Genomic DNA, 27,384 nt, shown 5'->3' with positions numbered 1-27,384 from the left:
GAAGATCTACCCTGAACTGCAGGAGGGCGTGCTAGTGGTTAGGCCCCAGGGAAAGGCTGAGCTCCCTTCCCCGGGTTGTCTGCAGCTGGCTGTGGCCCAGTGCTGTACTCTGCTGTGTCTCAGCACCATCTAGGAACACTGGGTAAACTGAATTCCTGCCCTCCCAAGAGGACTGCCCAGTCCCGACCCCCTGCAGCCTGAGGTCAGGGCAGGCTGGACCAGTGGATCAATGGCCCAGAGGGATGGGTTCATTTGATTCTTTATTGGTTTTCTGGGCCCTAAAGCTGCCCTTCAACTTAGGGTCTCCCTGAGCTGCACAGAAAGACCTGCCACTACTGGGGCCAGGAAGGGGGCACAGAGGTGGTCGTTGTCCTAACACACACACCCTACCCTTCGGGGCTTATGTTCTGGCACTGAGACTTCTAGGGGTGCAAACCTGTATCCTCAAGGTTTATATCTCGTCATTCTCCAGCTGAATAGCATGAACCTCAAGTTCATTTGGGGTTTTCTTAGACTCCAGTGTTTCCCTTGGAAGCTCTTCTCTCTCTCCAGTGTCCCTGGCTTCTACCTGTCCCCCAACCTCCCCTCCAGGGCCTGGGGCTTCTCTTGCAGCCTCTGCCAGTCCCCCAATCTCCTGTACAGGTTCCAAGGACTCCCTTCTGGCCTCCACCTGTCCCCCAGCTTCTTCTCTGGGACCTGGGGCTTCATGTGCTTCTTGTCTTGACGGGCTTTTAGCCAACAGAGGCTGCCTCCCGACATCCTGTGGCTCTGGGGGCTCTTTGAGATCTGTGTGCCTCGGGGCCTCTCCGGGGAAGTTGACGAGCTCTGCAGGGGTCATGAGCCCATCCCCATTCAGGTCCTGGGTCTCCAGCACCTCATCCACTACCAGGATCACCTGTGGGAGGGCCTATAGTGACTGGAGATGCTCCCAGGAACCCTGACCCTCCCAACACCCCCCTGCATCCCTGCCATGCAGGCTTTGAGCCCTCATGGCTCAAAGGGGATTCACCAAAAGAGTCATGATGAAAAAAACCAAAGCCCCAGGGAGCTGGGTCTTCTTCTGGGAGAAGGGCCCCCATCCAGCAGGGCTTACCGGGTTGGTGGTGGGAGAGTCAGAAGCTCCAGGGGCCAGAGTTGCTGTCAACATGGACAACAGCTCCAGGCCATCCAGCTGTCCACTCTGGTCATAGTCGTGGAGAGCAAAGAGGTAGAGGAGAACTAAGGAAGAGAGGCTGGATCAGAAGAGGCATCAGGGGACAGGTGGATCAGGCAGGAGTCGCGGGATGGCCTGAGGTCAGTCCCAGCTCTGGCTGCCCTGAGCCTCCCGTCCACTGGCCCCATCAGCCCAGCCCCTCACCCTGCTCCCGGCTCATGTGCTCCGGCTCCACTTCCATCCTCTCTAGTCCCTTTAGGTAGCTCTGAAGAAGTCTGGCAGAAAAGCGGAAAATCAGTCCACGAGAGGCCAGTCTGCAGCCCCAGGCCTGGCCCTCGGGCGCCCCCCACCCCAGCCTACTCACTGAAGTTGCTCCTGGCCTGGCTGGAAGGGGTTGGGTAGAGGTGGATGCTGCACTTCAGGGTCCAGCCTGGAGGAGGGAGGGAAGCACCGGCCTTGCAAAGGGCCTCCTCTGAGGGCCCAGCCTCACAGCCTTCCATCCCCAAGCTCTTAGTAGAGTTCTCCCCCCAGACCCAAAGGGAGCTTCTTCTCCAGGTCCCCAAAAACCTTGTGGGGAGGAGGCCATTCTGGTCTCCTCAGAAGCAGAACCTTACTCCCCAGACTCTGCCTTTGCAGATTCCTAGCTTAGATGGTAAGTGAAAATCCCAATAAAACATCTGGTTTGGTGGAGGCCAGAGGAAGGCGCACCTAGTAGACACAAGTTGGAGACCCAAGAAACCAGGATATGACCGCCTGGAGGGGTGGGATAGGGAGGGTGGGAGGGAGGGAGATGCAAGAGGGAAGGGATATGGGAACAGATGTATATGTATGACTGATTCACTTTGTTATAAAGCAGAAACTAACACACCATTGTAAAGCAATTATACTCCAATAAAGTTGTAAAAAAAAAAAAGAAAAAGAAACCAGCATAGTGGGCGGCAGGACAACATGCATCATGGCAACCCTTCCTCTGTGATGCTGGGAGCCGAGGGACAGGTCTCTGGCTGAGCCCGGTGGCACTGCCCAGTTTTATACAGACCCGATTTGCTCCATGACACAAAGTGGACTCTTCTTTACCCCAAGTTGAGGGCATATATGTTGGTTTTGTAGTTTTGATCTGCTCAGGGGCTTTTTGTCAGCCTTTAAAGCTCAAGATTTGCTCGCAGTTCCGGACAGGGATCCCTGTTTGCCCAAGTCAATCCAGATGTGTGATGCCAGAGAGCTGGCAGGAGCTGTTACAGCACCTTTTGTCACTGCTGCCAGCCCTTGCTGCTGTGGCTGTATCCGTCCCCCGACCCCACCCAGCATACCCACTGCACAGTATTAAGACACAAAACCTCAAGAAAGATATTCAAATAAAATAGAAGTGATACGCTAATGATCTCTATTTCTTTGGAGCTTCCACTGTAAGGTCTTGATAAGGGGACTGCAGCCCCTTCCCAAGCTCATAGCCTCACATCTCATTGGAAGTGCGCTCCCGGTTTCCAAGTGAGCCCAGCAAACGTGTCGATGCCCACTTTGCAGGGGGCACTCTAACAGGCACAAGGCAGAAGCTGAGGTGGTGGGGATGATACAGAAGTCAGGGAGCGTACACCCAGTCTTCCGCCTCCCAGAGGGGCCCACAGCATACCTCCGATTCTCCAGAGACCCCCCTGCTCCCAGCCCACAGCCCTGCCCTCTGAATCCCATTACCTTGTGGTGCCGTGCTTGGGAACAGCCTGACTCAGGGGCAGTAGCAGCAGCAGCACTAACATTCTCATCGTCGCAGGTAACATCCTTCCTGTAGCTGGAAGCAGGAAACAGGGTTAGGGAATCAGAGGGAAGCGGTGTCTGCCACAGAGGGGGGGATTGGTGGGTTAGACAGGAATGCCTCTCTCCCTGCCTCTACCTGCCACCCAGGTGACAGAACTCCTGTGCAGGGAGGAGCCACACACAGACATCAGGAACTTTGCTCAAAATAAATCTTATTCCAGATCCAGCATGTAAAGCGCATAACGCAGACCTGTGCTGGGGGAAGCTGTGCTGCGGGAAGCTGTGCTGCGGGCAGGAGCATCCCACTCCTCTTGCCCTGCCGGTCCCCCAGGTGCTCAGAGAAGTGCAGTTTAAGCACATATGTAGTTCAGTCCACTCATTTTACGAGTGGAAACTAGTTCAGAGAGAATAAGAAAAAGGCCAAATTAGAAGTGCACAGAGTCACAAAAAGACCAAGCCTTAAACGGGGGGAACCAGATTGTTGGTCTGTGTCTATTAAAAACTCACTGAAGAACAAATCAAAAAAGACTAGCCTCCTTGAAATAGGTCTACACTCAGGTAGGGCTTGAAAACACAACAAATCAGGGTCAATCCAACAGTGGTCCCAAGAATTGCTATTTATTAAACACAGGAAAACCAGATCCCAATAGAAAGGAAAAAAACAAAAATTTTCCTTTAGATCTACATTGTGTAGGCCCATTGGCAGCACATCACTTGATTAAATGAAAATAGTCAAATAGAGTATCTATCAATGTGCAGAGCATGAAGCTTTCCAATTAGTCCCAGGATTGTGTACATATCATGTGAGTTTCTGAGGCAGCAGAAGCCCTCCAGAGCCGAAGCCTGACACCTCAAACTCATCTTTAGGAAGACAGATCATCAGGTGCTTGATGGTCTAGAGCAGAGGGTCAGGAGCCCTCTGACATGGTACCCTACACTTTGGCTGGCACTGAGTTTTCCTGGAGAAAGGTGCATAGCTTTCAGCAGATTCTCAAAGAGTTCCATGACCCTGATAAGGTTCAGAACCACCGCAAGGGAGGACATCAGCTTCCTAAGAGCTCTTCCTAGAGGCAGTGAGCAACTGGCCAACAGGTAGATACACGTGTAGCTGTGCAAATAGAGCTGCCTTGAGGAAGAAGCAGCACAACATGGAAGTCCACAAGAAGGTGAAGCTCCCGAGAGTCATAGAAACTGTCTCTGTTTTTCTAGACGTACGTTGGCCCCAAACAGATATAGTGACTCTACATAGTTTGTAGACTAAGACCTGCCGCTACAAAAAAAAAAAAAAAAAAAAAGCATCATGGCGGAGATAATAGGGGGAAAAAAAGAACCTAAAAATTAAATAATTAAAAAGGAAGACAAATAGAAAGCATAAAATAAGATGGTAAAAATAGATCCAAGTAGGGCTTCCCTGGTGGCGCAGTGGTTGAGAGTCCGCCTGCCGATGCAGGGGATGCGGGTTCGTGCCCCGGTCCGGGAAGATCCCACATGCCGCGGAGCGCCTGGACCCGTGAGCCATGGCCGCTGAGCCTGCGCGTCCAGAGCCTGTGCTCCGCAACGGGAGAGGCCACAGCAGTGAGAGGCCCGCGTACCACACACACAAAAAATAGATCCAAGTATATCAGTAATCGTAATAAACATAAATTGTATAAACTCATCAGTTAAGAAATAGAGATTATCAAAAGGTACATAAAACAACATACAAGTTACATGCAATTTTCAAGAGATTAACCTAAAAAGTAAAGTCACAGAAAACAAAACGGTGGAAGAAGGATATACAAGGCAATACTAGAGGAAAGAAAGCTGGCATAGTTTTATTAACATTAGAATAAATAGAATTTAAGGTGAAAAGCATTATTATAGATAAAAAAGTATCATGACAAAATGCACAAAAGTTTAATCCCCTAGGAAGATATAATGATTCTGAACCTGTATGTACCTAATAACATAGCCTCAAAACACCTAAAACGAAAACTGGCATAACACTATCACCTGTTAGAATGACCAAAAATCCAGAACATTGACAATATCAAGTGCTGACAAGGATGTTGAGCAGCAGGAACTCTCATTCATTGATGGTGGGAGTGCAAAATGGTACAGTCACTTTAGAAGACACTTAGGTGATTTCATTCCAGACTAAACATGTTCTTACCATACAATCCACCAATTAAACTCCTTGGTATTTACCCAAAGGAGCAGAAAACTCATGTCCGCACAAAAACCTGCATGCAGATGTTTATAGCAGCTTTATTCATAATTGCCAAAATTTGTAAGCAACCAAGATACCCTTCGATAGGTGTATGGATAAAGAAATTGTGGTACATCCAGACAAAGAATATTATTCAGTGCTAAAAAGGAATGAACTGTTCAGCCAGGAAAAGACATGGAAGAATCCTAAATGCATATTACTAAGGGAAAGAAGCCGATCTGGAAAGGCTACACACTGTATGATTCCAATTGTATGACATTCTGCAAAAAGCAAAACTATGGAGACAGTAAAAAGATCAGTGGTTGCCAGGGACTGGGCGTGAAAGGGATGAATAGGTGAAGCACAGAGGATTTTCAGGGCAGTGAAAATACTCTATATGATATTATAATGATAGATACATGTCATTATAGATTTGTTCAAACCCAAACAACACCAAGAGTGAACCCTAAGGTAAACTATGGACTTTGGATGATTGCGATGTGTCAGTATAGGTTCATCAGTTCATCGTGTACCCCTCTGGTGGGGCACGTTGATAATGGATGAGGCTGTGCATGTGTGGGGCAGGAGGTATATGGGAAACCTCTCAGTTTTGCTGTGAACCTAAAACTATTCTAAAACAAATAAATTCTTTAAAAAAACTGGCATAAACACAATCAGGAAAATCGAATCTGCCATTATGGTGGGAGAATTTAACATACCTCATACAGTATTTGAAAGATTAAGCAGACTAAAAATTAGCAAGAATGTAGACGACTGAATAAAATATTTTCTAAGCCTGAGCTAATGAACAAATAGAGAACCCAACCCCAGTCACTTAGCAAATACATTTTCTTCTCAATACATGTGGAATATTTATAAAAACTGATAAGCAATAGGCCAAAGAATATGGCTCAGCAAATATTAAAGAATCAGTCTCATACTGTTACATGACTAAATGCAATTGTATTAGGAATCAATAACAAAAATGATGTAAAAATCTCATTTATATAAAAAGTTTTAAAGGTACACTTACATATGGGTCAAAGAAGGATATCATAATGGAAATTGTTGAATACTGAGAATTGTATAATACTGGGAAAACATACATCAAAACAAGGTATGTAGCTAAAGCAGTATTAAAGGGGAAGTGGATTGGGGAATTCCCTGGTGGTCAAGTCGTTAGAACTCAGCGCTTTCACTGCCCAGGGCCCAGGTTCAATCCCTGGAACTAAGATCCCACAAGCCGGGACTTCCCTGGTGGCGCAGTGGTTAAGAATCCACCTGCCAATGCAGGGGACACGGGTGAGAGCCCTGGTCCGGGAAGATCCCACATGCTGTGGAGCAACTAAGCCCGTGCATCACAACTACTAAGCCTGAGCTCTAGAGCCTGCGAGCCACAACTGCTGAGCCCACACACTGCAACTAGTGAGCCCACATGCCACAACTACTGAGCCCGTGTGCTGCAACTACTGAAGCCCACGCACCTAGAGCCCATGCTCCGCAACAGGAGAAGCCACCGCAATGAGAAGCCCTCACACCACAACAAAGAGTGGCCCCCCACTTGCCACAACTAGAGAAACCCCACACGCAACAACGAAAACCCAATGCAGTCAAAAATAAATATAAATAAATTAAAAAAATTTTTTAAAAGAGAGAAAAGATAAAACTTTTTTAAAAAAGAAAGATCCCACAAGGTATGTGGTGCAGGGGTGGGGGGAATATATATATACACATATATATACACACATATATATACACACACATTTATACACACATATATATACATACATATATATATATATATATGTATAGGGGAATTGGGTTGACTTAAAAACTTATATTAGAAGAAAGGCCAAAAGTTAATGAGTTAAGCTTCCAACTCAAGAAGCTAGTAAAAGAGAATAAACTTAAAGAAACTAAAAGAAATGAATAATAAAAGATAGAAGAAATTTAAAATATAATAGAGAGCAGCAATAAAGTCAAACAACAGTGTTTCTTTAAAAGAACTAATGAACTACAAAACCCCTGACAATTTTCATTAAGAACAAAGAGAAAAGGCACAAATAAACAATATTAGGAATTAAAAGGGGACATAACTACAGGAATAGAAGAAATTTGCGAACTTAGCAGATATAGCCATTTTCCTAGAAAAACTTAACAGTAAAACTGACATCAAAATAAATGGTAGGGGCTTCCCTGGTGGCGCAGTGGTTGAGAGTCCGTCTGCTGATGCAGGGGACACGGGTTCGTGCCCCGGTCCTGGAAGATCCCACGTGCCACGGAGCGGCTAGGCCTGTGAGCCATGGTCGCTGAGCCTGCGCGTCCGGAGCCTGTGCTCCTTAACGCGAGAGGCCACAACAGTGAGAGGCCCGCGTACAGCAAAAAAAAATAAAAAAAATAAAAAATAAAATAAATGGTAAATTTTTTTTTTTTTTTTTTTGTGGTACACGGGCCTCTCACTGTTGCAGCCTCTCCCGTTGCGGAGCACAGGCTTTGGATGCGCAGGCTCAGCGGCCATGGCTCACGGGCCCAGCCGCTCCGCGGCATGTGGGATCCTCTCCGACCGGGGCACGAACCCGCGTCCCCTGCATCGGCAGGCGGACTCTCAACAACTGCGCCACCAGAGAAGCCCTAAATAGTAAATTTTAATAGTCCTATAACCACTGAAGAAATTGAATCATTGAGTATTAACCTATATTGTTTGAGGAACTATAGACGTGAACTATTTCTGGAGAGTAATCTGCAAATGTGTTTTAACTGCCATAAAACCCCTACCCGACAATATCATCCTGGGGATTACGTAAGGAAAAACACAAACGGAAAAGAAATTATAAAGATATTTATAGCTGTGCTATTAATATTAGGCAAAGAACTGTAAACAACTGTAACATTTAGGCAATGATTAAGCAAATCATATTATGTGACAGAGCCATTAAAAATGATAAATATTTCATGGGACTTCCCTGGTGGTCCAATGGGTAAGACTCCGAGCTCCCATTGCAGGGGGCCTAGGTTCGATCCCTGGTCGGGGAACTAGATTCCGCATGCATGCCTTAACTAGGAGCCCACATGCTGCAACTAAAAGATTCCCAAATGTTGCAACTAAAGATCCGAAGATCCCGCATGCCACAACGAAGATCCCGTGTGCCGCAACTAAGACCCAGCACAGCCAAAATAAATAAATTAATAAATGTTTTTTTAAAATGATAAATATTTCAAATTCATGTTTTAAAGCAAAAAACTGACAGATTTGAGCATATCAAAAGTTTAAACTTCTCTATTATGAAAGACTCCGTGAATCAAGTTCAAGAAGACAAGTGATGGAGGACTGGAGGGAACAGGGTTCAAGGCTATTTGATTTTCAGCAGGGTGGAGTTCACCACCCCCACCCCCAGCAGAGGCTTGGAGACAGAAATCTCCGTAGAGATCCCACGGAGACTGAGTGGAAATCCAAGAACGGCAGAGTTATGTGCGTAACCCGTGAGGATTAGAGAGAAGGCCCTGCCCACAGTGTTCTTGGCGGTTAGGAAGCAATGGCTTAGAGAGGGTCTAGGCAAGTGGACAGGGGGGCTGCCTCACCCAGTTCTTGGTATCCAGCGTGCTGCTGGTTTAAAGAGAGGGGTCTGAGGGCTCCAGGCTCTAAGGTGGAAGGAGGGGCACGAAATGGCTGAGAGGGCCAGCTGGCCAGAAGAGGCCAAAAGGAGAAGGCCAGATGATATAGACCCTGGACTGGATGCCGCAGAGGACATCATGGGAAGCACCAGTCGAAGTCAAGACCTTGAGTGACAAGGACCAGGAAGGCGAGCCTTTGTAGGGAAGGCAAGTGTAAATATAAGTTTATAGAGTAAAGGCAAATGGTACTCATTTCTTTAATATTTATTGAGCACCTACCATACGTGAGGCACTATTTTATAAGTAAGATGATAATATTAGGTAAAATTACCTATTATTTTTCCTCCTTAAAGCTTACATATTTATGTAAGTAGGAAATGATACAAATGGTAAAGCAACGATGAAGAGAAAAACAGAGAAACACAGAATTGCTAAGGAGTAGATGGCATAGCCCAAAGTTTAAGGGTATGGGCCCTAATCTCTGGCTGCCTAAGTTCAAATCCAGGCTCTGCAACTCACTAGCTGTGTGCCTCCTGTGTTTCAGAACCTCGGTCTGTTAACATGAGGTTGATGAGAGCACCTCTCGGGGTGTGGTGAGGATTAAATGAGACAAGACGTGTAAAGCGCAGTGCCTGGTTATACAATAAGGCATTTTCCTTCCGGAAGTTTTTCTGGATTGCTCTGTAGTAGCTTCACACCAGCCTGGTCTTCCCACCTGGATACCCTCAAATGGCTTTCTCCTCCCATCTGTTAACTGCCAGGACCTAGGCTAACAGGAGGCACAGGAGTAATTTAAATCCCTCAGAGCTGTCAACACCTATTATCCAGGCTTAATGTGTTATCATCACTAGGAGTAGCCTTTTAAAAAAGGACATTTGGGAACAACAAAGAATGACTCTGGTGGTAGCAGCTCAGGGATGAAGGGGAAACACCTATCGGATCCCACTAACCCAGTCACTCATTAGGCCAACTGTGCTGGTTTGAAAAACATCTACCAATTCTTTCTTGTGGGAAGTAGCTGGAGTTAAATTTGCCTTTCCTTGTATATGACCTGGACTTAGCGATTCACTTCAAACGAACAGCAGAAATGACACCATGTGGCCTCCAAGTCTGAGTCATAAAAGGCAACACGGTTTATGCCTGTTTCTGGTTCTCTCTCTCCCCCTCTTGACATGCAGATATGCTTCTCTGGAGCTCTGAACCGCCAAGGAAGAAGTGTGCCACGCTGAAAAGACCATGTGGAGAGAGCACACAGGGAGAGGGATGCTTGAGGAGCCCCAGTTGCTCTAGCCTCCAGCTGCTCACTTCCCCACCCAAGGGCCAGGCAGGTGAGAGAGCAAACCTGTAGATCATTCCAAGCCCCAGCCTTCGAGCTGCCCCAGCCAACACTGATGGAGCAGAATTGAGCTTGCCTTCTCAGCCCTACCCAGAAATGTACACTCACAGGCAAAGTCAATGTTATTGTTTTCAGCCACTGAGTTTTGAGGTGATCTGTCAAGTTGTCATAATGAGTAGAACTGCCTTCTTGGAAGTCACACAGGGCCCTGCTCTCAAAAGGGCCCTGGGCTTAGTCTAATGCTCTGCTGTCTCTGTCTTGAAATTCTTAATCTTATTTTTGCACTGAGCCCTGAAAAGTAAGACCTGGTCCTGAACCCTGCCCACGTGAATTACTCTTACTCTCCTCCTCTTGGTCCTATGTCACATGTGTGCAACTATTCAGCCTGTGCAGTGGACCGAGGACAGAGCTATGGAACCAGCCAGACCTAGGTTCAAATCCCAGCTCCACCACAGACTGTCCCTGTGACCTCGGGTAGGTTAATTACCCTCACTAAACTTATCTGCATAATGGAGATAATAATAGTACTTACATCACAGAGTTACAGTGAATACTAAGTGGATAATGAATTACTCATTGCACAAGGAGTCTCTTATTCTTGTCCCTGCCTCTGCTATCTGCTCGATTTAAAGAACCCTCCATACGCAGAGTACTCTTCCTTTGCTGGAACTCCACTGCTCCAAAACCTTCAGTGGCTCCCTATTTCTATTACAGTCCAGAGTCTTCGCCTGGACATTTAAGGCCTTCTACAATCAGATATCAAGTTACCATTTTAGACTCATCTTCCAGTGCTCCATTATACTAACACTCTGCTTCAAACAGAGGGGTTACTGGAGCCTGTGGAAATACTTTTCATTTTCACTTTGCAGTGCTTTTGCCCAAGCTGTTCCACCCTTTACCTGGAACATCCTGCGCCCTCCTGACAACCTTAGCACTCTGGTTACAGTCCACTTCAGAAACAAATAACTGCATGTGGACTTTTAGTGTCATCTCAGTAATATTCTCCTAAGTCATGCTTCCAAACATGACATTTTTAGTACAGGTAACTCACCTCTATTATTTGAAGGAAGTCAGGCTAAGGCACCTCAAGTAATGTGTAATGAGGTTGGTGTAATGTGATTTCTTCACACTTTCACATTTCTAACTACAGTATTTACAAAAGCTTTTATAAGCAACAGAAATAGAGTGGCTATTGAACAACTGCCTGTCAAATAAAAACGTTCCTAATCATTTTCTATAACGTGCATAAACATAATTTACCCTAATGACCACAGAAAAGCCACCACAACTGCTAGAGTTGTGATATAATTCAATAAAGTTATTCACATCACACACACACACACACACACACACACACACACTCACAATGATCCTCTAGCCTCTGATTTCTTCAAGCCTTTGCACCAGTGCATGGGAGGAGAGCCTGGCCTTGGAGTTAGACCTCTGTTCAAATCCAGCCTCTCACAGTACTAACAGTGTGATCTCAGCAGGTGTCTTCGTGTCTCTGAGCTCTGGGACCTTCACTTTAAAAAATGAGGATAGGGGCTTCCCTGGTGGTCCAGTGGTTAAGAATTCGCCTGCCAATGCAGGGGACACGGGTTCGAGCCCTGGTCCGGGAAGATCCCACATGTCGCAGAGCAGCTAAGCCCCTGCGTCACAACTACTGAGCCTGTGCTCTAGAGCCCATGAGCCACAACTGCTGAGCCTGCGTGCCACAGCTACTGAAGTCCTCGTGCCTAGAGCCCGTGCTCCGCAACAAGAGAAGCCACCTCAGTGAGAAACCTGTGCGCAGCAACGAAGACCCAACACAGCCAAAAATAAATAAATAATTTTTTTTAAAAATGAGGATAGTGGTATCTATCTTGTAGGGGCTTGGCGAAGATGCAATGGAATAATGTAGTGAGTAGATGCTCCCTGAGTATTTCAGAGACTCTAGGATGTGGCAGGGCCTTTTCTCTTGCTTGACTTCCCATCCAGTGCAAAACTGCTTGCACAGCATGCCTGTCAGTGGCCATCAGCCTCCACTGGACTTTCCAGGACAGGAGTCTACCACCCACAGGGCACGCATTCCATTTCTGCCTAATTCGAACTGTCGGAAGTAATTCTGAGCTCAATCCTCTCCTTTAACTTATCTCTCCAGGGCCGCCTGTGACTCCCAGCACCTCCCACCCCCCGGCGCAAGAGAAGAGGCACTGGCTATGCAGCCAAATGGGTCCCACACCTGAGAGCTGGGCTCCCCCTGCCACTTCTAGCTGGGTGATAACCTCGGCCCCTCCCCGGTCCCCCTTCTCCTCCGCTGTCAAATGAGGAGGAAACTCCTGCCAGCCTCCCCTCCCCCCGGGACTGTCAAGAGCAACGAATGAGACACCGGAGGGAAAAGCCCTTGGGGGACTGTGAGCCCCCCTCATCACAGCGAGGGAGCTCAGGCCTCGCTTTCCAGGCCCTCCCTCTACGTGCTCTCAGGGGTAACCTCGGAGAGGCGCCCAGGGGCGAGAGCTCCGGCGGCGTCCGAGCCGCAGGGGATGCGGAGGGACTGCGCCTTCAGCCTCCAACCTGGAGGCCAGGAGGCCGACCCTGCCCGCGGTCCCGCCCCGCGGCGCCCAGTATTCCCGGCTGCCCGCGGCGGGGTCCCAGGTCCCCAGCCCGCCAGCCCCGGGCGGGGCTCGCACCCACCTGCGGCGGCGCGGCGCGGGCCAGGTCCGGCTGCGTCGTCGCTCGAGGCTGTGCGCCGCCGCGGCCGCCGCGCCTCGGCTCCCGCCGCCCGGCCCTCCCCCGGGCAGCTCCACGTGGCTGCTCCACGTAGCCCTCCCGGCTGCGGCCGCCGCCCTGGCCCGGGCAGAGTCCGGAGCGCCAGCGCCGTGGCCTGGGTCTCCGCCCCGCCTGGCCCGCAGACCCCGGCCCTCTGCGGCCCCCACCGGGCGAGGGAGAGCGTGTGCGTGAGTGTGTGCGTGTCCGACAGGCACAGACAACTAGGGAGAGAGAGGCAAAGAGACAGATGATGAAGCTGGTGCGTAATGAGAAGCACGTTTAACTGGGGGCTCAGTCCCTGCTGGGACCCAGATGTGTGTGACAAGATAGAATGTGACTTACTGTTAGCCTGTGTGATTGTGACTGGTGTATGTGGCTGTGTGGATGAGAGACCTGTGACATGGTAGGGGGTGTTTCGTGTGGCTGTGTATCCAGTATGGCAGTACTTGAGAGAATATGGCCAGTGTGTGACTGTCCCAGTGTGTGACCGTACAGGATGTGAGTGGTGTGTCTGTTAGGGTATCTGGCTGAACTCTTCCCGAGTTGTGATGCTCAAGTGATACCCGTGACTGTCGGTTTCCAGTGAAGGTATCATTGTGTGACTGTGACTGCACATCACTGAGAAGTGGCTCCATATGAGCCATGGTGGGGGGAGGGGGGCCTGGGAAAGTATCAGCTAAGGGTGACAGTGGCAGTTGTTTGCCAGCACAGTGTTGCAGTGTGTGGCTATAGCTTTGTGGTCAAAATGCAGTGTCACCAGTTTTCTCAGAGCAGCCAGTTCCTCCACCCAGGCTTCAGACTACTTCCTCACCCACTGGCTCAAAGACTTAGTTCTTTGAGTGCACAACTTCTTATCTCTCTGGGATCTTCAACTTCTCCCTCCCCATCAGCTCCTTCCCATCAGCATCCACCCACAACAACACTCACTCTCATCAAAGTCACCCTGTCCTCCTTCCTGTGGTGGACAGGTGGATACTGCTGGACACTACCTCCTTGGGTCATGGTCTCATTGGTTTTGGCAATACCATTCCTCTCCCTTTAGTCATTTATTCTTAGTTTCTTCACATATCAGAGTTCCTCTGGGCTCCCTCCTCATTCCCCATCTGCTCATGTGTTCTTCCATTCACGTAGCTTCCATCACTATCTCTTATGGGTTGAACTGTGTCCCTCAAAAATTTATATGTTGAAGTCCTAACCCCCAATACCTCAGAATGTGACTTTATTTGGAAATGGGTAGTTGCAGATACAATTAGTGAAGATGAGGTCATACTGGAGTAGGATGGGCCCCTAACCCAATATGACTGGTGTTCATATAAAAAGGGGAAATTTGGACACACACACACACACGGACACACACACACACACAAGGAGAACAGCATGTGAAGATGCGGGCAGAGACTGGAGTGAAGCTTCTACATACCAAGGAATGCTGAAGATTTTCAGCAAACCACCAGAAGCTCGAAGAGAGGTATGGAACAGGCTCTTCCTCACTGCTCTCAGATGGTACCAATCCTGCTGACACCTTGATCTTGGACTTCCAGTTTCCAGAACTGTGAGACAATAAATTTCTGTTGTTCAAGACAACCAGTTTGCAGCACTTTGTCATGGCAACCCTGCAAGCTAATATATCATCTAAATGCTGATAACTACCGTATCTCAAATTCCAATCTCTGAGCCCCAGACCACTTCAGGAACTGAACAGCCTACTGATTTATGCCGGATCTTAATTTTTAAAGGTGACTGAGTGACAACACAGAGAGGTCAATGCCACTGAAAGAAAAGTTTAATGTTACAGTACCCTTAGGAAGAAGAAGCACAGCTCACCACACAGGACCACGGAGGGAAGCACCAGTGTAGGTCAGAAGGTAGAAAGGAGCAAGGGGAAGGCACAGGCCACAGCTTTTATTAAACTAGAAAAGCGAGACGAGGCAGGTTAAACAGTTTAGGGTTGGCTAGTTTTAATAACTTCAGAGAGCTTTGGGGCATAGGGGCTGTCCCTAGTTGACTGGTCCCTGGTCCTGGGTTTATCCAGGAAAGGGAAAATATTGGTTTGGTGTGTGAGAGTTGGATAAAGAAAGTGGTTCAGAGTATGGCCTCTGGATTGCAAGGGAGATGTGAACAACTTTGGCTGTTAGTTTGGTCCTGTGATTAATGGATGCCAAAGAGACAAATTCAGAATCTAAGAAAACACAATTAGAACACCTACCAGCACTCCAGACGTGTCTGAATCAGAATGCATCATCTTCCTCCTCAAAACTTCCCCTCCCCCTGCTTCCCTATCCCAATGTTACCACCATGCATCCCTGAATCTATGCAGTCAGAAAACTGGGGGCCGTCCATGATTCCTCCTCTTGCCCTACCTCCAACCTACTACCAAGTCCTATCAGTTCTGCCTCCTAACTTAAAGGTCTTCACTCCTCTCCTAGGCGTTCCCCCAGTCCAGCCAACCATGGTCCATGCCAAATTCCATTAACAGCCTCCTGATCAGCCTACTTTACATCCCCCTCCAATCCATTCTCAAAGTAGCCTGAATGATTCTTCTGAAATATAACTCTGATCATGTCGCCCATCCCTTCTTAAAACTCTGATGGCTTTCCTCCACCCTTAGGATAAAGACTAACATCCTTCATGCAGCTGCCCACAACCTGATTCCTGACCATCTCACATGTTCCAGCAACACCAAATTTCTTTTGGTTCCTTTAAGAAGTCTCTCACATCCAGGCTTTTGCTTGTGCTCTTCCCTCTCCTGGAACAATTACTCTCTCCCCTCCTCCACCTTGTCTTGGAAACTTATTTTTTGATTTCGCCTTAAATGTATTGTCATTTAATATCTGGGTGTGCTTTCTCTGATCCATGGAGTCTGGGCACCCTCCCCGGGGCTCCCACTGCAACTAGTACTTCCCTTATCTAGCACCATGCTCTGTTGCAGGGGTTCAACCCTGATTACACATTTGAGTCTTCCAGAGAGATTTAAAGTTGTTATTAATACTTAGGCTCCTCTCCAGACCAACCAAAACAGCGGGTGGGGCCTGGGCACTGCTAGTTTTAGAAACTCACAGATAATTCCAATCTTCAGTCAAGGTTGAGCCATTGCTCTAGTAGATTACTTACTTGTTTCCATACCCCAATGAAGACAGGAACAGCATCCCAAGTGCCTGGTACAGAGTGGGTGATGAGTAAGAATCTATTGTACTTGTGACAGAGATTGTATGAGACAGCGTAGAGTGACACTGGACGAGTGGCTTTAGCCCATGTGTGTGTGACTCTGTGCGGAATGCCACTCACTCAAGTAGCTGAAACTTGACTACGTGACACTGTGGGGTGTCGGTGTGAATGATCATGTCCAGTGTGTGAGGGCCACTGTCAACGACTGAACACTACGGGAGTGGAGTGGTGTGACCACGTCAGTGGCTGGGCCCTGTGTGTGACTGACTGAGAGGCTGGGGGCTCTGGCCAGGCTGTCAGACTTGCCGCTCCGGGGCAGGGTTTGAGGAAGAAGGAGCTGGAACTGCCCCGCAAGATGGCGGCTGCGGGGAAGGCCGCTAGTCCTCACAAGAGGCCGCAGGGCCGGTGACCGCGAAGCGGAGGCAGGAGCCGTAGAGGCGCGAGAACTGGCCCCGGGGCCAGGAGGCCATTCGCAAGACACTGGGGTCAGCTCCGCGCAGACTGCCCAGGCGCGGTATACCCACCCCCTCGACGTCCTAGCACCGCCCCTCGCCACGCCCGCCGCTGGGATCACGGGCGGTGGGCGGGGCCCGGGTCTCCGAATCGCCGGGCAGTGCGGGCGGAACCCGCACAAGCTGTCCAATGGCGTGTAACGGGAGGGGCCCAGCGCGCACCTGCGGGCCCACTAATCGAAGCTCAGGCATCAGAGCCAGTCGAGAACCTGGGAGTGGAGACTCAGCAACGCGAGAGGCTGAGCTCCTCCCTGGGGAACCAAGATGACACCTGGACAGAGTCCTTCTCTCTGCTTTTGGGACTTGGCGCTGCCCTCTCCTTGGGCTACTACTGGGCATGGGTGGCCCAGGTGGGTGTGGGTCCAGAGCTCTCTCCGGCGGGTGTAGGTAACTCGAGTCTGAGGGCAGCTTCCAGCCGGGGCTCGAGCCCTTTGTGGAGGCTGGCTGGGTGGGGTCTCCTGGCCCAGGTGAAATTTGACGCCACAACCCCACCACCACTCCGGCCCCGCGCTCCAGCCAGGCTCAGCTTTACTCCTGTCACCTAATGGAGAGTCGGTTCTTTGCCTGCCTGGATTCTCTGCATCCCGCGTACTCCCCATGCCAGCTGGGCCTTTCAGTCATCGGAGGGGTGCTGCTGCCAATGATGTGGACAAACACTTGCGGAAAAGCGGGGTGGAAGGCATCCTGAGGTGTCCGGGCGATGTGCACACTATCTTTTTCTTTTTAGGCAGTCTAGATGAGCTGCTCATTAGCTGCTCTGAATGAAGGAAACAGTTGGTGGGGTGGTGGCTAACTCCCACCATCATCCCATCAGCTTGGTAGGACCTTGCTTCTCTTAAGGACTGGCAGAGGTTCCCCGCCTAGCTCAGGACTAATGGATAACCCTAACTGTCCTTGCTCATTCAGCCCTGTTTTAAGTTCTAGGCTCTCCATGTAGAGTGCAATGGAAAAATCCAAAGAGGATGATTTTGATGAACTTGGAAATTTTATTCTCACTGAAATTTATGTAATTTACATAGCCACAAAAATCTAAATCTTTTAATTTTCATTAAACTAGGTTCTAAGTAGCTGAGTCTAACAAGAAACCTATTGATTCAAGCCCTTTAAAAAGATCTATAGGGAAGTTTAATGTTACCTCAACTTTTCTGTATTTTCAGAGCTTTATACATCCTATGTATTGTTTATAGAATACATCTGCCTTAGTAAAACAATTTTTAAAATCCAAACCTCAAAATACCCTATAAACCTTACCTTATATGCCTGATTTGGAAAGTCAGTCATTTCAGAACAGAGCTGTCCTGAACTAAACATTTTCCTTTGCTTACAACCAGCCACAGAGAAGTCAGAGACCTCTGCCACTTTATACTCCAAATCCTTCTTTGATTTCCAAATACTGGTTTAAATGCAGAGAAAGTGTCATTCTGGACACTCTGAGGACATGCAGTTTGGATTGTCCAGCATGGTAATGGATTGGAGTTGATTCATCCACAGTGACTAATGGCATTTAACTAATTAATTCTCAGGGATAAGTCAAGAAACACTTCACTAGAGTTAAAATGAAACTAACCCACATACATCAAACCTGTGATTTATTAGCACCTTGTTCTACACAACTGAGCTGTTTGACCAGACCAAAGATTTAATAAATTGATAACTCAAAATCTTGGCAGCTAGGAGATATTATAGTAAAGTGACTAAGAGCACAAACTCTTAGTTTCAATCCCAGCTCCACTGCTAACTAGCTTTGGCACATTTTGTGACCTTTGACAACTTACTCAATATTCAAACACGTTCCCACAGGGGGATCATAGTACCTATCTCAAAGAGCTATTGTGAAGGTTATAGGATATAATCATGTAAAATGCTTAGCACAATACCTGGTACATAAGGAGCACTCAACAAATCTTACTAGTATTAGTGGTAATATCATAATTATTTTTTACACTTTTTAATAGAAGTATAGTTGATTTACAATGTTGTGTTAATTTCTGCTGTACAGCAGTGATTCAGTTACACAATTTATATACATTCTTTTTTTATATTCTTTTCCATTATGGTTTATCATAGGATATTGAATATAGTTCTCTGTGCTATACAGTAGGTCCTTGTTGTTTATCCATCCTGTATATAAAAGTTTACATCTGCTAACCCCAGCCTCCCAGTCCATCCGTCCCCCAACTCCCTCCCCCTTGGCAACCACAAGTCTGTCCTCTATGTCCCTGATTCTGTTTCTGTTTCGTAGATAGGTTTGTTTGTGTTATATTTTAGATTCCACGTATAAGTGATATCATATGGTATTTGTCTTTTTCTGACTTCACTTAGTATGGTAATATCTAGTTGCATCCATGTTGCTGCAAATGTGTGTGTGTGTGGTTTTTTTTTAACGGCTGAGTAGTAGTCCATCGTATATATGTACCACATCTTCTTTATCCATTTATCTGTCAATGGACATTTAGGTTGTTTCCATGTCTTGGCTATTATGAATAGTGCTGCTATGAACATAGGGGTGCATGTATCTTTTTGAATTAGAATTTTGTATGGCTATATTTTGTATGGATTGCTGGATCATATGGTAATTCTATTTTTAGTTTTCTGAGGAACCCCTATACTGTTCTCCATAATGGCTGTACCAACTTACATTCCCACCAACAGTGTAGGAGAGTTCCCTTTTCTCCATATCCTCTCCAGCATTTGTTATTTGTAGAGTTTTTAATCATGGCCATTCAGACTGGTGTGGGTTGTTACCTCACTGTAGTTTTGATTTGCATTTCGCTATTAGAGTCGTTGAGCATCTTTTCATGTGCCTATTAGCCATTTATATTTTTTCTTTGGAGAAATGTCTATTTAGGTCTTCTGCCCATTTTTTTTTCCTCCCATTTTTCCATTGGGTTGTTTATTTTTGTTGTTGTTGAGTTGTATGAACTGTTTGTATATTTTGGAAATTAAGCCCTTGTCGGTCTCATTGTTTGCAAATATTTTCTCCCATTCTGTAGGTTGACTTTTCATTTTATGGTTTCCTTTGCTGTGCAAAAGCTTGATTAGAAAAAGCTTGACCTGCAAAAGCAGATGTAAGCTTGATTAGGTCCTATTCGTTTATTTTTATTTCTATTGCCTTGGGAGGCTGACCTAGGAAAATATTGGTACAATTTATGTCAGAGAATATTTTGCCTAATATAATTATTATTCCACTTTGCCTTTTGCTAGCTGTGTGACTTCGGGCAAACAACTTAACCTGTCATAGTTTCTTATAATAAGGTTGGGTTTAGCCTAGTGCCAGCAAATAGCATACAATGAATCACAGGTGTTATTATTCCAGGGCTTAAGGCCCAGGGTACGAGTCACAACAGTCACAGTACCAACCTGGCCTCTCTAGTTCATAATTTACATAGCCCCTTTTGACTGCAAGAAGAAATAGGAATCTGGTCCTTGGGTCCCTTCAGGCCTGCAACAGAAATGCAATTTCTATTTCTTGAGTCTGAGGCCTTCTGTCTTTGTACAGCATACTCCCCCTTCATAAGCCTTCTATGTGGCTAGGCCCTCTCATTCACTTGATGTGTATCCAAAAGAACCAAGCAGAGAGGTTGAAAGATAGGGCTAAGTGCCCAGTGACCTCATCCGGCCCACCATCCTATCCCTGTTACCTTCCTCCTGGCTGGCATGAAGAAAGAGAAAATCTATTCCCATTGGGAATATTCCTCCTTTAGAGCATGGTCTAACAGCAGGGGCTGTTAAGTAAGAAAATGAGGTGGTGCGGTACAAAGAAGCCCTTTAGCAGAGAGCACATGCAACAGGGAATGGAAATATGCAACAACGGAATGCTAAAATCAGGAGCCAGCATGACCGGAGCTAGTTTTGAGATGAGAGTGTGGATAATTCAACTGGCAGAAGTGTAGACAATTCAAAAGGCAAAAATCACAGATTGAATGGTGCTGCATTTCTTCAGCCTCTGTCCAGGATCCCTACCTTTCCTGCAGATCAGCTGGGCAACTTATATTACCTGCTCTCTCCAAAATGGGTTTGGGGCATGGATAGGTTGAGTGTGGAAGTCGGTTCAGGGGCAATTCTGGAGAGGTGACACTCTAGGACTGGAGTTGGGGCCCTAGTGGGCCTATCTTAACAGAGGTGACTTGACCATTCCAGATTGAGGTATGCTAGATTTCTCACGCCCAGACAAAGCAGTGCCCTCCAGGCTGGCCTCTGGAAAGGGGTCACTCTGGTATCAGGTACCTCACTGGCTTAGTGCAAAAATCAGGGGAGTGAGGCACATTGTGTTGTGTGACTACAGAGGCCACAACTGGTGACTGGGTCCCAGTTTCTGGCCTTCCTGGAGCAACTCTGTCCAGTCACTGTGGAGACTTTCTACCCTACGCTCTGGGGTTTTGAGGGGCGGCTACAAACCATCTTCAGAGTCTTACTGCAGTCTCCGCCTGTAGCCCCTTACTCCAGGTAAGAAGGGACAGATAGGGGTGAACGTGAAGCTGCAAGTACAGGGGAACCCTACTCGTGTACCTCTTTTAAAATGGGGGTACCTTTGACCCATCTACCTCAGTGTGCTAAGGGTAACCAGAGTGGCTATATGGAGAGGCTATTTAATTGCACAGCCATGAGGCAATACTCAAATCTTTTATGTCCCATTATACCTCGTTACAGTCTTAATGTTTTGCATAATGCATGCCCTCAAATGATGCTGCTAACTTGTGGGAGTTGTTTGGGGAGGGAGAGGAGGGCGTAAAGTCTTTCGAAGTACGTGGAGCTCCTAATAGTATCTTTCTGTGCCCTTTTCTCCAAAACCACAGGGAAGTTCTCGAAACCCCGGATAGAGGACAGCTCCCCCTAGACTGGGCCAGCCAGCCTAACAGCAGTCCATATCCTGACCTTACCACCCAGTCCATTGTTATTACTGCTTCCTGGTATCACGGGCAGTAGTCAGGAGACATATATCTTGCACCTAGTTGACCAAGCTTTGAAGGATGGCTGTAGGTAAGGATGGACACAGCCCAGCGGAATTGGGTGGTGTCTGATAACTTATAATTGTGTGTGTTGGGGGTCGGGGGAGGGTCAATTCAGACCCTGCTAGCTATGGGGAGGAGGTGCCATATGAAGGGCACCTTTTGACGGAGGCCTTTCTGAAACCTACCAGAAGGGGAGAGGAGCCCTTAGGGAGGGTCTGCCTAACATGTGCCTGTGTGTGTCACAGGGCTATCGTATTTAATAACCGGGGCTGCCGTGGGGAAGAACTGCTGGCGAGTACCCTCCTCCCTCGTAGTGGCCCTTCACCCCACCCCCTTCAGAGACCCTGGGCCCCAACCTACCTGTCTTCCATTTCTTGAGCCTTTCACTTTTCTGCATTCTGGTCAGGGCCTCCTTCCCTACCCAATGATCCGGTTTGCCTCAGACCTACAGGGCCCTCTGTGCCAGCAACACTGAAGATCTGGAGACAGTCGTGAACCACATAAAGAGCCGCTACTCCCACGCTCCACTGCTGGCTGTGGGCATCTCTCTCGGAGGGTAAAGGCTGCCTGCACTTAACCCAAAGGCCCAGCCTTCCTTTTTCTCTCTCCTCCTCCATGTTCTCTCCCGTTCTCCTGTTCCAACTCACCAGTACAAACCCTTCTTTCATGGCCCCTGGGCCAATCCTGCAGGATATTAGCGCTGAAGCACCTGGCTCGAATGGGACGGGCTGCGGGGCTGGTGGCAGCACTGACTCTACCTGCATGCTGGGATACCTCTGAGACCACCTGCTCCCCGGAGACCCCACCGAACTCACTGCTCTTCAATCAGCACCTCACTGCTGGGCTCTGCCAAGCTGTGAACCCGTAGGGTCTTGACAAGTGGAAAAGGGAAGCAGACAGGGTAGGATGGCAGACATGCCAGGTTCTCCCAGTGCTCGGGTCAGTTCCCTATCTGGATTTTCTCACTCGTGAGATAGGACAGAGGCTGGCTCTGGGTCAGGTCCAGGAGTAGAGCCAAAGCCCTATGTGTTTTTTTTTTAATTTTTCTTTTTCGCTGTGTTGGGTCTTCGTTGCTGCGCGCAGGCTTTCTCTAGTTGCGGCGAGCGGGGGCTACTCTTTGTTGTGGTGCGCGGGCTTCACTGAAGTGGCTTCTCTTATTGCGGAGCACGGGCTCTAGAGCGTGTGGGCTTCAGTAGTTGTGGCTCGCAGGCTCTAGAGCACAGGCTCAGTGGTTGTGGCGTGTGGGCTTAGTTGCTCCACGGCATGTGGGATCTTCCTGGACCAGGGGTCGAACCCGTGTCCCCTGCATTGGCAGGCAGATTCTTAACCACTGCGCCACCAGGGAAGTCCCACCCTATGTGTTCTTTTGCAGAAACAGAAAGGTGATGGAAAAGGTGGTGAATGTAGACTTTGTGCTACAGGTATAGTATTTCAACTATCCCCTCTCCGCCCAAAACTGTTCTTCCAACACCTTATTCCCTATCCTCATCCTAGCCTATCCCACCCGCCACCACCTGCAGGCCCACACAATCCACCACTTTGATGAGCGTTACACAACTGTGGTCTTTGGCTATCAAGACTGTGCTGCCTATTACCGAGCAGCAAGCCCAAGAACCAAGGTAGATGCCATCCAGATCCCTGTGCTCTGGCTCAATGCAGCTGATGACCCCTTCTCCCCAGTCCATGGTGAGCACCTGGCATCTGGATGCTTTAGGCCCCAGGGGAAATGGGCCATGCGGTGCAAGTGGAAAGTGCCTGGGCTCTCAGCAGAGGCCAGGGTTCCTGACCTCCTCTCCAGCCCCTCCTAGCCCTTCCCCTACAGGCTGCCCAACATTCTCCCCACGTTGCACTGCTCATTACAGCTCGGGGTGGCCACATTGGCTTCCTGGAAGGACTCCTTCCCTGGCAGCACTGCTACATGAGCTGCCTCTTGCACCAGTATGCCAAAGCCATCTTCCAGCACCCAGCAGAGCTGCTCAGCCTCAGGGCACCCACTCCTTCTGAGGGAGGCAAAAGCTGGAGTCATCTGGAGCCTCAGTTCAGTCTTCGCTTGTTTATTAAATATCAACTTTTCCCGCCTAATGCGCTGAAGTTCATTTTCCCTTTTCTCAAGGCTAGGGTAGACTGTCCAGGAATTTACTGCATATTTAGCCTGGCTGGCTTGGAGCTACCCAGCCGAACCCAAAGATTACTGCCTCCTGCTTCCTTCTGCCCCTTCCTTCACTAATACCAAGTCCCAGGCCAGTGCTTTCCCCAGCAAATGCCAGGAGCTCATATGAAGAGCAACTGGCCACGAGGCTGTGAGGGGAGGAGAAGAAAACGACTGTTTCTGCAGGAAGGACAGCAGTGCCTCCAGGTTCTTGGGCATCTTCACATATTTCTGGAGAAAGGACAAGCTCAACTATGGAGCCTCTGGTAGGCAGAGGGAGGGAGACAGGTGGTGTGGCCTGGCCTTCAGACACCACTGTCCTGAGCGGATCCACAGATGACAAATGCAAGGTTCCCAGGGCTCAGTGTCGCACAGGGCCACAGCCAAGCTTTAACTGGAAAGGGCAGGCACTGCCCATTAGTCTCATCAGAGGCAACCTCAGCTGTGGACCCAGATGGAGCGAGCAGTGGTAGGCCCACACTGGTCTAGAAGGTGGCAGTGCCCAGGCCCCTGGCTCCCTGGGAGCAGGGAGGCTAAAGAAAAGCTGGAAAGGCCCTCTGGAGCAGCAGGATGGTCATAACGATAAGCCCGACACACATCATCAGCAGCAGCCATATAGGAACACTCCCTGCAAGGGGGGAAGGGAAGAAGTCAGGAGGCAAAGGAGCATCACAGCCCAGAGAACAGAACCATTCAAGAAGCGGGTAGATGGCTACAGATAAGCATCCCATTCTCCAGGAGGCAAGTTTTCGCTACAGTGAAAGCTGGGGTGGTTCCCCCACCGCACCCACCCCAGTGACTCACGTCGTGAGGGCAGCAGGTGTAGCTGGCAACGGCTATCAACAGCCACAGAAAACAGAGCAGTTTCCTGGGACCCAAGGAGCTCTGGACCACGACCCTTCTCAGGTAGAAAGGCCACATCCGTCACCACGATGCCATGGGCCTCCTTCACGTAGTACAGGCGCTGGGGACAGGAGGAAAACTCCTTCTGGAAAACATGGCCTCTGCCCCCAGAAGACTTTCCCGCTACAGGCTGGGCCAGACTCCTTCCTGCACACTCAGTGCAGAAGCAGGCCTAGAATCCCCACCCCAAAGAGCCCTCAGGGCTGTGCCCACCTCCACCCATTACCTGGAGAGAGAAAGCTATGTAGATGGCAACAGAGCCAGTGACCGTGCCCAGGCCTAGGAAGGTGCCCGATTCACTGCAACAAACAATAAAATGCTCACTGTCCTGGAGTCTGTGCAGCAACAACAGTCCTCAGGGACTCAGGCAGCACGTCTCCCTGAGCTTCCCCTGGTCCCCCCCATACCCAGCCAAGCCACCACTGTCTCTCTCACACCTGACGCTAAGGCAGGAGATGACTTCATGGCCGCAGGACTTGGTCCGAAGGGGCAAGAACGTGGAGCCATCCCAGGCTGTGAGGTAGCAGGGCGGGGGCTGGCGCAGACGCTTGTGGGGAATCTGCACCGTGAAGAGTCGCAGCCCAGCAGGCTGGTCTGGAACCTGCCCAAACCTGGGGGCCGGGCGACAAGCTGTTCAGCTCCTGGGGCCTGCCCAACCCTCCTCCGAGGTGTGTGCCCTCCTGCACCCTGGCGAGGCCTAGGGTAACACCCGACAGGGCTCCGACCCTCCCCAGCTTCCCCCCAGCCTCCTCCCGCTCCCCCACATCTAGGCTGTGCCTCTTTCAGCCACCCTCTGGGGTCTTCACACCTGCAGGCCTGGTAGCGGTAAGGCGTGTTAGAAAAGGTGGGTCCGTTCTCTTGCCAGTGCAGCTGTGTCACCAGCTGATCCTTCTGCCACACGGAGGCCTTAAGGTCCCAGCCCACAGTTACCAACTAGTCAGGAATCAAGATTCCAAGGATGGACAGTTAGGGGATCCACTTACTGGGCAAGCAGCATAATCACCTACTTTCTCCACCCTCTCAACTCCTCACCTTGCCATCAGGCCCCAAGGCCAGGTCCTCAATCTCCCCTTCGTGGGCTTTGAACTCCAGAACTTTCTCCAAGGTGGGTACCTGCAGCCAAACCACCACCACAGTTAGCCTAGGTACCCGGCAAGCGCGCAATGATACTCACCCCTCTTCTCTACTAATGGCCGCTCAGTGCAGGCTTCACTCACAAGTTCCCCAGCACCCATGTTCAGTTTCTCACAATTCTGGCCTTGCTGCTACTGACACTCATCCTCTAACCTCCCAAAACCACACCTTCCAGACACGAACGTGGCCATCCGTCCCTCCAGTGGCAAGCAGGGTATTATCATGGTTGAAGCATACAACTTTCTGCAGTGGATCAGGGCTGAAGTCTGTCTGCACCGCCTGCAAATTCTCTACGCTGAATTCTACCTCCTCCTGGTGGGTTTCAGCTCCAGACTTCTCTGCTGGGGCAGCCCCTTTCCTTTGTCGAAGTCCCTGCTCCTTGGAACCTGCAACACAAACAGCCTGCCAGGTTCCAGGTTTCTCAAGTAAGTAGTACTGGCCCCCTCTCTAGTGGTGAACATTGAGCTTCTCGCCTGCTACCATAACCCCACTTCCAGCCCCACTTCGTCAGAGACCAAGATGAGAGAGATCTTACTTATTTAACCCTCTTCCCAAAGCTACAGAGGGGACTCTCACCTGCCTTCTCTGCCTTGTTTTTGCTCTTCTGCTGATGGGTCTGGAAGCGCAGGAGCTGACACTGGGCATCCTGCCCCGCAGCAAGGATGTTACCAGCCAGCGCCAAGTTCATGGTGGCCCGTGTCTCTGTGTCGTGGGAGTGTAGTAAGGAGGCGCTAAGGCGCCCATTAATCTGCTCCAGTTGCAGAAAGTGCTGAGAGAGGGAACCAGGATGAGGTTCAGAGAGCACCTCAAGGGCAAACTTACATCCTATAGACTGATGCCCTACCCCTTTGCTAACTACACTTTCTAGTTTAAAAGACTTTTTGCAACCTTTTTTCCTTTTTGAGCCTCACGAATCTGTACAGCAAGCAAGGCTCTAGTTTGCAGAATATGATGACGCTCAGAAGAGTGAAGAAACCTAGCTTATATTTCACTCGCCGCTGCTATTAGGCTGGCAGACAAGTCTATGTGGCCTCCCTGGAAAAAGCCAGGATAAGACCCCTGATGCTAATCCTGAGGTCGAACTGAAGCGTTCCTGCCTAGGTAGCGCTGTGTGCAGTTTTCACTTTACCTTAGGAGCCTCTCAATTGACGGATGAGTTCCCGATTGAAATTCGCGCCGGGACGCCCGGCATGCCGGGGTTCCCACCCGGGAGGGGCCGGGTCCGAAGCAGGGGTGCGGCCCGCCCCCAGACCCTCCCAGAATCGCCCTCAGCCCGTGGCGCGACCCGGCCCCAGGGGCGCTGTACTCACCACGCCGTTCTTTATGCCGGTCTTGGCGGCGCCTCCTCCGCCCGCAGCGATGAGCAGCCCAGCGCTGGGGTCGACCTGAAGCGCGTACAACGGGAACGGGGCCCGGTACAGCTCTGGCGCCCGGCGCCGACCCATCCCGCTCGCCCCGCGCTTCACTGTCTGCGCCGAGGCACCGGGGACATGCCGCGCCCGGCCTTCGACTGCTGCTCCGGTCGCTGTTGACCTTGGTCCGGTCGCCGCCGGGAGGACTCCAGACCGCTCTCACAACCGCCGGGTTGCGGAAACTGTAACTACACACAAGGCTCCCTATCACTGCAGCGGGCCCCCGTACCCGGTCTCGCAGACGCTCAAGGCGCAGGCGCACGGAGCCCGTACTCCTCGCGCAGGCGCAGAGCCGCCAATACGCGTCAGCACTAGCAGGCCGCGGGCAGGCGGAGCCCTGGCTCCAGGAGGCCGTTCTCCGCCCGCTT

The 27,384-nt window shown here is 49.6% G+C and overlaps 3 protein-coding genes across 4 annotated transcripts; 1 reads left to right on the top strand and 2 right to left on the bottom strand.

Annotated features, from left to right (window-relative positions):
* Positions 1-247: 247 nt before the first annotated feature.
* Positions 248-12,797, bottom strand: CGREF1 (cell growth regulator with EF-hand domain 1). Of its 2 annotated transcripts, none has more exons than XM_081254411.1 (6): positions 12,715-12,797; positions 2,846-2,939; positions 1,518-1,583; positions 1,358-1,428; positions 1,094-1,218; positions 248-895 (listed from the first exon to the last, which is right to left on the bottom strand). In XM_081254411.1, exons 2-6 carry the CDS (start codon positions 2,926-2,928, stop codon positions 452-454), a joined length of 789 nt encoding a protein of 262 aa, XP_081110537.1. In that variant the 5' UTR covers positions 2,929-2,939; positions 12,715-12,797; the 3' UTR covers positions 248-451. The 2 variants fall into 2 exon arrangements, with proteins under 2 accessions (XP_081110537.1, XP_081110538.1); XM_081254412.1 differs by having other exon boundaries at positions 2,846-2,933; positions 12,715-12,787.
* ABHD1 (abhydrolase domain containing 1) lies at positions 8,757-23,653 on the top strand (the record flags this gene model as incomplete). The annotated part of the gene is given in 13 exon segments (XM_081253907.1): positions 8,757-8,875; positions 12,482-12,977; positions 16,274-16,359; positions 16,495-16,816; positions 20,752-20,912; positions 21,263-21,353; positions 21,355-21,446; positions 21,664-21,709; positions 21,862-21,974; positions 22,109-22,282; positions 22,791-22,839; positions 22,939-23,104; positions 23,227-23,653. Coding segments are annotated over 13 exon segments (2,334 nt in total). The 3' UTR covers positions 23,646-23,653.
* A 25-nt stretch (positions 23,654-23,678) lies between these two features.
* PREB (prolactin regulatory element binding) lies at positions 23,679-27,261 on the bottom strand. The gene is made up of 9 exons (XM_081254550.1): positions 26,915-27,261; positions 26,181-26,373; positions 25,773-25,990; positions 25,503-25,583; positions 25,279-25,403; positions 24,908-25,081; positions 24,697-24,769; positions 24,372-24,531; positions 23,679-24,195 (listed from the first exon to the last, which is right to left on the bottom strand). Exons 1-9 carry the CDS (start codon positions 27,047-27,049, stop codon positions 24,101-24,103), a joined length of 1,254 nt encoding a protein of 417 aa, XP_081110676.1. The 5' UTR covers positions 27,050-27,261; the 3' UTR covers positions 23,679-24,100.
* Positions 27,262-27,384: the final 123 nt, after the last annotated feature.

This window comes from Mesoplodon bidens (genome assembly GCF_964165515.1).
Source record: "Mesoplodon bidens genome assembly, chromosome: 14".
Lineage (NCBI taxonomy): Eukaryota > Metazoa > Chordata > Mammalia > Artiodactyla > Ziphiidae > Mesoplodon > Mesoplodon bidens.
Note: the sequence above shows the minus strand (reverse complement) of the source record. Positions and strands in the feature narration are given on the sequence as shown.

Excerpts from the sequence above, each read along its gene's own strand:
- PREB (XM_081254550.1), bottom strand. The coding sequence starts at position 27,049 with ATGGGTCGGCGCCGGGCGCCAGAGCTGTACCGGGCCCCGTTCCCGTTG. Across the intron at positions 24,532-24,696 it reads ACATAGCTTTCTCTCTCCAG|CGCCTGTACTACGTGAAGGA; the intron begins GTAATGGGTGGA and ends TCCTGTCCCCAG. Across the intron at positions 24,196-24,371 it reads ACACCTGCTGCCCTCACGAC|GGAGTGTTCCTATATGGCTG; the intron begins GTGAGTCACTGG and ends CCCCCCTTGCAG.
- CGREF1 (XM_081254411.1), bottom strand. The coding sequence starts at position 2,928 with ATGTTACCTGCGACGATGAGAATGTTAGTGCTGCTGCTGCTACTGCCC. Across the intron at positions 1,429-1,517 it reads CCAGGCCAGGAGCAACTTCA|ACTTCTTCAGAGCTACCTAA; the intron begins GTGAGTAGGCTG and ends CTTTTCTGCCAG. Across the intron at positions 896-1,093 it reads ACTCTCCCACCACCAACCCG|GTGATCCTGGTAGTGGATGA; the intron begins GTAAGCCCTGCT and ends GCCCTCCCACAG.